Source organism: Sapajus apella, unplaced genomic scaffold (genome assembly GCF_009761245.1).
Source record: "Sapajus apella isolate SASKATOON/1434 unplaced genomic scaffold, GSC_monkey_1.0 scaffold76, whole genome shotgun sequence".
NCBI classification, from domain to species: Eukaryota; Metazoa; Chordata; class Mammalia; order Primates; family Cebidae; genus Sapajus; species Sapajus apella.
The window spans coordinates 6,685,241-6,692,543 of NW_022437016.1; the positions used below are offsets into that span (position 1 = coordinate 6,685,241).

A 7,303-nucleotide genomic window follows, 5' to 3' on the forward strand; every position below is an offset into this window, starting at 1 on the left:
CTCCGTTGTATCTCTCTCAAACTCTGTTATCACCTTCATGTCCAATTCCCTGTGCTAAATCCCCACTGTTTGAAATATCTAGAATAGTAGTTTCTGCTTTACTAGCTAGACCTTGACTATTGACAAGATGTGTGTGTGCATGTGTATGGGTGTTGTGATATGGCAACTTGTATAAAATATTATATAAGCACATGTGTGAGTATGTGTGTGTAGTAGTGGGTATATAAATGCATTCATGTAGTGGGCATATAAATGCATACATGGGAAATATGTTAAGATAGATTTTCAAAGAGAGAGTAAAAGGGGGACTTTCAATTTTCTCTCTGTATATTTTTATTTTCTTTTCATAAGTTTTTACAACAAACAACTTTGTAGTTTTAAAGTATATAGCTCTTTCAGAATGACTCAAAGTTTGGTTACAGCTTCAATGTTTTCAAAGTTTTACATATAGGGCATATTAATATAGTTGTAGGGATCTTCTTTTCCCCACACCTCTAGATAACTCATTTCCTTAAGGAATAGAAAAATTTTTATCTACTTGGATCAATGAAAGTATTTCACATTTCATTTTCTTGTAACAATCAATTTTGTTTGATACGATCCAACAAATAATATTTCAACATTCATATCTTCTTCTGATTTCAGTAAACCTATTTGCAACTATTAAATCTCATGTTGTATGATTCAAAATGAACATAAGGGAAAGTGTAAGTTTGCTCTGTAGTGGGCTTGCCATTTTGTTTGTGATTTTTTTAGTGCTAAATTTTGTAGAGTGCAAATTTTCTAAGGAATAAGATAATTTTCTAAAGAATGAGACAAAATGATGCCCTTAAATTCAGAAATATAAAGGAAGGGCTATAAAATTATGCTGTCACTCTAAGAAATTTATAATACTTAAGATTCCAAGAGAGTTTGACAGTTTTGATATCGGAATTCCTTTCATGATTAAAATCCCAGCAATATTCTGGTGATAATATTTTGGTGGGTTTATGGAGAAAGAAATACTTGTTTAGGTGGCTTTCATCATGCCACACTGCTTCAATGTTATTTTTCTTATCATTGATGATTCCTTTGGAGCACTCCCTGGCAATATCAAGAACCTGAAGGGGAGTGCCACCAAAAACAGCAGCATGGTAATAAAAATCTCCCTTGTTCATAGGTATATATGCTTCTGATAACTGACTTCTTTCATAAGGTACTAGATTAGGATTTACCTGATACCAATAAGTATGTAACTGAGCTACTGACTCTCCCAGAGTCTCCAATCCATATTTTTTTCTGAAGGTTTGGTCCACGTCCATGCAGAACAGGAAGTCAACTTCGTATTGGATGTGGTTGACAATGAGTTCACTGATGGTTTTCATGCGCATCATACTGATATCTTGCCATCTCTTCTCTCGTTTAATTTCAAAAACTTTGAATGTACGGAGGGGACCCAGATGTATCCAAGGCATCTTGGAGAAGTTATCTACCATGACATAAATTATTACTTTCTGGCCAACCATAAAAAACTTATCAGCAGATAACAAAAAGCCTGGCAAATAGAACTCAAGGTATCTGTGAAGTAAATAAGAAGTGATTGAGTTCGTCTTTATATTATACTTTAGTGGAGCACATATTATTTAAATTGCACTAACTTTAGCTTATCTAGCAATGCTACTAGGCAACCACATATTAGATATACTTCTTGAGTTACATTTAAGTAATATAGAAGAAAATGAAATTATCTGACTTTCCTCTCCCTGATGGGGTTCTGCAGATCATAGAATAGAGGAGAAGTTCCTCACTAGAGATAATGAAACTTAGTGAGATTAGAAAATTGAGCAGAACCCAGCCCAGAATGAGAGCCAGAGTTTTGAGGGTGATAACATGAAAAGCGATGGTAACTTGCTTTTGGGGGTCATAGGTAGGAAAGGTCTTGGGTCATTGCAGGAGGAGTTATCATTGTCTGTGTCTTGCTTTATGAGTAATCAGTTATGCATACAAAATCAGAAGAGGCATAGTCAATAATCCACTGTCTGAACCATTTTTCTTATTTTACCTTGTGGCCCTTACTGTAATTTTAGAATAGCTGGCTGAAAAACAAACTTTTTCAATTCTAGTCTCTCAAGCCAGGAAAAGATTCTCGGAGTAATAAATGGCCTCAGGTAAATTCAAAAAAGGAAAGGTAATCATGTATTGCTCACCTTAAATAATGTTTATATAATCCTTAAAAATGAATTCTGGATGTTGTTCTAAGTTTTAATAAATATAGCAGATTAGAGATCAGGAGAAACCTTTCTAGTTCAGAACATCTAAAATTACCAAGTAAATTATGAAAAGTATCACTTAAAATATTCTACTGAGCTGGAAGCTAGCACCTAAAATCCAAAGAAGTTCATTTTACCCACATTTCTTTTTAAAAAGTTTAAAATTTTGTTTTTAGAGATAGGCTCTCACTCTGTCACCCAGGCTGGAGTGCAGTGGTATAGTCATGACTTACTGCAACCTCAACCTCTTGGGCTCAAGAAATCTTCCCTCCTGAGCCTCCTGAATAGCTGGGACTACAGGTGTACAATACCACACATGGGCTAATTAAAAATTTTTTTTTCTATAGAGACAGTGTCTCGCTATGTTTCCCAGGCTGGTCTCGAACTCCTGGCTTCAAGTGATCCTCCTCCACCTTGGTCTCCCAAAGTTTTGAGATCACAGGCATGAGCCACCTCACCCAGCCTGCATTATTTTCACGGTTAAGTGCTTTTATGTCATATTTCAGAAATCTTTGCCTCCTTAAAGTAATGAAAATATTCTTTCATATTTTCTTCCCATAGCTTTATTATCTTTAACATTTTACCCATTTGGATTGATTTTTGTATATGGTTTGATGTAGGGCAAATTTAATAAAAGTTGCAAATATAAGTTAGAGAATTCCCATATACACTTCATCCAGCTTCTCCTAACATTAATGTCTTATGTAACCATTGCACTCTTGTCAAAAGTAGGAAATTATTAGTGGTAAGACGCTATTAACTATACTATAGATTTTTTGATTTAATCAGTATTCCTCCAATGGACATATTAGTTTCCATAATCCAACCTAGGACACACATTGCATTTAGTCTCCTTAGTCTCTTCCTGTTTGTGTCTGTTTCTCTCCTTGTTATTCATGACCTCACAGTTCTGAAGAGTCCTGATCAGCTCTTTTATAGAATGCCCCTCAACTTGTTTTTTTCAAAGGTTTATCAATTTTGCTGATCTTTTTCAAAGAACCGATTTTTGGTTTTAGTGATTCTATTTTTAAAAATTCTCTACTTCATTTATTTCTGCTCTAATGTTTATCCTCACACCGCTTTTTTCATTGCTTAAGGTGTAGTTTGCTCTTCTTTATCTAGTTCCTTAAAGTAGGAGGTTAGGTTATTGATATAAGATCTTTTTTTTTTTCCTGAGATGGAGTGCAGTGGCACGATCTCAGCTCACTGCAACCTCTGCCTCTGAGGTTCAAGCAATTCTCCTGCTTTAGCTGGGATTACAGGCATACCCCACCACACCTGGCTAATTTTTGTATTTTTAGTAGAGACTGGTTTTTGCCATGTTGGCCAGGCTGGTCTGGAACTCCTGACCTCAGGTGATCCCCCCACCTCAGCCTCCCAAAGTGGTGGGATTACAGGAATGAGCCACCACACCCAGCCGATTTTGGATATTTCTTAGTTTTATTTAACTTAAAACATTTTTTGATTCATATTTGTTGTTTTCCAAGAGTTTCAGAAGTTAGGAGATCAACACAATGGCTATATTTATCCATCTTTAAATGTCAATATTTCATTGTAATTGTATTTTTTAGGAGTCTACTTTAATTATTTTGATTTTCTATTTGATTAAGAATTAAGAAAAAATTGGATTTATTTTTAAATTACTGGATTATTTTATATACTTTTTATTTTATGTATTATGATTGGTGGTCAGAAAATATAGCAAGTAAAAATTCTATTACAAATATCTGCAGTTACATTGTTTTATTATATATTGAACCAGTGTTCCTGTAAGGGGGCAATAAGCACAGTTAAGTAAGTTTATCTGAAAGTAATTCATGATTTGGGGAAAGCACTGGTAGGAACAAATTATTAGGTCGACTCCTTGTAAAAACAGTGAAAAATGGCTATAACAGAAGCACAACCTTATGAAGGAAGAGAAGGTATTTTAAATGACTGTCAATAGACCCAAGAAATTAAATTAATATTGGGAGAGCATTGTAAAATCAGATAAAAGAAACAAAAGAAAACTCAAGTGTTGGGACATTTTTTGAATGGACCAAGTGATATTTAGAATTATAGCAGGAGGGCCGGGCGCGGTGGCTCACGCCTGTAATCCCAGCACTTTGGGAGGCCGAGGCGGGTGGATCACGAGGTCAAGAGATTGAGACCATCCTGGTCAACATGGTGAAACCCCGTCTCTACTAAAACTACAAAAAATTAGCTGGGCATGGTGGCGCGTGCCTGTAATCCCAGCTACTCAGGAGGCTGAGGCAGGAGAATTGCCTGAACCCAGGAGGTGGAGGTTGCGGTGAGCCGAGATCACGCCATTGCACTCCAGCCTGGGTAACGAGTGAAACTGTCTCAAAAAAAAAAAAGAATTATAGCAGGAAGCCCTGGCGCAGTGGCTCACACCTGTAATCCCAGCACTTTGGGAGGCCAAGGTGGGTGGGTCACAAGGTCAGGAGATCGAGACCATCCTGGATAACATGGTCAAACCCTGTCTCTACTAAAAATGCAAAAAAATTGGCCAGGCATGGTGGTGCATGCCAGTAGTCTCAGCTACTTGGGAGGCTGAGGCAGGAGAATCGCTTGCACTCAGGAGGCGGAGTTTGCAGTAAGCCGAGATGGCGCCACTGCACTCCAGCTTGGGTGACAGAGCGAGACTCCATCTCAAAAAAAAAAAAAATTATTGCAGGAATTTGCCTTGATTTAATATTTATTACGTGAAATTATTGGGTGCTTCAGTAGATTACTTCCCATTTTCTATAATAAAAAGCCTAAATCTAAAGGACATTGGACATCATTACCTACCTTCCCACAGCAAACACAGTCAACCCCACAGTAATTTTATGATTTGCGTAATAATTTTCCAAAACTGACTCATTGTAAGTGCCATGCCACACAATTGGAGCTGACCATTCAGTAGTAGTCAAGTTTGTGTACGCCCTATGAGAAAGACAGCATTTTTGAACAAAATACATTATAATAAAACAGAAGAAGATATTACTAATGCATAAAGTTTGGTTCTGATTGCAGCATCTCCTCATACTTAACCCAAAGCCTTGACAATTATGAGAGGCAGTATACAAAACTGGAGAGTCAGTATTCAAAAAATGGCCAGATCATAACAAAAGTATACTTACAGATTAGATGTATTATGAATCTAAGATCTTTGTGGACACATAGTTGAAATGTCTCTCAAAATCTAAAGTAATAATTTCTCTTATATTTAGCCAAAACATCCTGGTCTTAGACTTTTTGACGTAATTAAAGGCCATATTTTTAAAAATGAACTTCCAAGTTTTCATAATCCGCAATGTTGCCAATGATAATACTGCTATATACTTTCAGAATCAACTTTGTGAGAACTCCAGAAAATCGTCAAATGTTTAGAGCAACCAAGTAAAAAGTTAAATCAAGATAACTCAACATGGCAGGAATAGAAAAGCTTCGTGATATTTTTAACTTAGGCTTCCCCAACTCCTTCCCTAATATGGTAGCAGAATAGAAGACAGAAGATCATATTTCCAGTGTGAGTATCTGATTCTGGAGGGAGCAGAGTGGACCTTATTACCAGGAAGTTGTATTTGTCTGTTCTGACCTGTCTGAGGGTTCCCTGAAGGACTGACAAAAGCACTTCCTTTTGTTTTACCTACCTAGATCTCTCTCAGAGTAGAAAAGTTACTAGGTAAAGGATTTTCCTTAAACACATTTTAAAAACAAACAAGTCCCTGCCACCCTGCAAAAGATTATGATTGGGGCAAGCCCTAAGATGCTGACAGCCTTGGAGGAAAACCTGGGAAGAGAGTCACTTTGGAAAATAAGGGCTTTGACAATCCCCTCTCTATAATGGTTATTTAGAAATCCATGTATATGCCCAGGGCAGGTTATGTGCTCAAAAAAGAAATGGGAAGACCATAAGCTTTCACCTCTGGCTGACAGTTAGGCTTAGAGAAAGCAGGAAGTTAAAGCTAACACAAAGTCGTAAATATCTGGGCTAAGCATTGAAGGAGGGCCCAAACACAGCCAATTTGCAAACGCTAAAAGAGGATTTTCTTCCCTCCCTTCCTCCCTCCCTCCCTCCCTCCCTCCCTCCCTCCGTCCCTCTCTCCCTCCCTCCTTCCTTCCTTCCCTCCTTCCCTCCTTCCCTCCTTCCCTCCTTCCCTCTTTCCCTCCTTCCTTCCTTCCTTCCTTCCTTCCTTCCTTCCTTCCTTCCTTCCTTCCTTTCTCTCTCTTTATCCACCTCCCTTTCTTTCCTCCTCCTCCTCATCCTCCTCCTTTTTCTTCTTCCTCTTATTGTCTCTGTTCATCCCCAGGCATTTAAAGAAATCTCGGTCTGACCACGGCTGACCATAAGCTAAAGGAAATAAAATCACAGAGATAAAAGAAAAAAAAGACAAAAAATACTAAACTTTATTTGTTTAGAAAGGTACTAAACAAATAAATCTACACCCTACAAAAAGCAACAACAATAAACTCTGAGAATGGGACGGCATCTGATTTCCAGAGTGACCACATTATAATATCAAAATGTCTGGTTTTCAATAAATAATTATGAGGCATGAAAAGAAAAAAGAAAGTATGACCCAATTGCAGGAAAAAAATTAATAGAAACTGTCCCCAAGGGTACCCAAACATTGTATGTACTAAACAAAGTCTTTAACTATTTAATATATGCTCTAAGAACTAAAGTAAATCATGGAAAAATAACTAAAAGAAATAAGAAAAACAATCTCTCAACAGAGAGATTATCAATAAAGTTATAGAAATTAGAGTGTGACATCAGTAAGATGGCTGACCAGAAATGTCTAGCATTCATCCTTCTAACAAGGAAGGACCAAGGCAACAAACAAACAGCTAAGATTTGACTGGAATGTCAAAGAGAGAGTGTTAGAGTGCAGTTGGAGAGTGGAGATGCACCTGTGGTGACAGAAGGCCAGGAGGGCCATGTGGAGGCTTTCGTCTTCTGCAGCTCTGTTTCTCCTGCTTAGATAAGATCTGCCCAGAGTCAGGAGGACTTTGCATTGTGTGAAAAAGCCTATGCCACTGAGAAACTCACGAATGCCACTAGT

The 7,303-nt window shown here is 37.5% G+C and overlaps 1 protein-coding gene across 1 annotated transcript; it reads right to left on the minus strand.

Annotated features, from left to right (window-relative positions):
* Positions 1-405: 405 nt before the first annotated feature.
* On the minus strand, positions 406-6,296 carry LOC116532385 (N-acetyllactosaminide alpha-1,3-galactosyltransferase-like). The gene is made up of 2 exons (XM_032251494.1): positions 5,043-6,296; positions 406-1,557 (listed from the first exon to the last, which is right to left on the minus strand). Exons 1-2 carry the CDS (start codon positions 5,276-5,278, stop codon positions 864-866), a joined length of 930 nt encoding a protein of 309 aa, XP_032107385.1. The 5' UTR covers positions 5,279-6,296; the 3' UTR covers positions 406-863.
* Between the last annotated feature and the right edge of the window lie 1,007 nt (positions 6,297-7,303).

Excerpts from the sequence above, each read along its gene's own strand:
- LOC116532385 (XM_032251494.1), bottom strand. The coding sequence starts at position 5,278 with ATGAGGAGATGCTGCAATCAGAACCAAACTTTATGCATTAGTAATATC. Across the intron at positions 1,558-5,042 it reads ACTGTGTTTGCTGTGGGAAG|ATACCTTGAGTTCTATTTGC; the intron begins GTAGGTAATGAT and ends TTTACTTCACAG.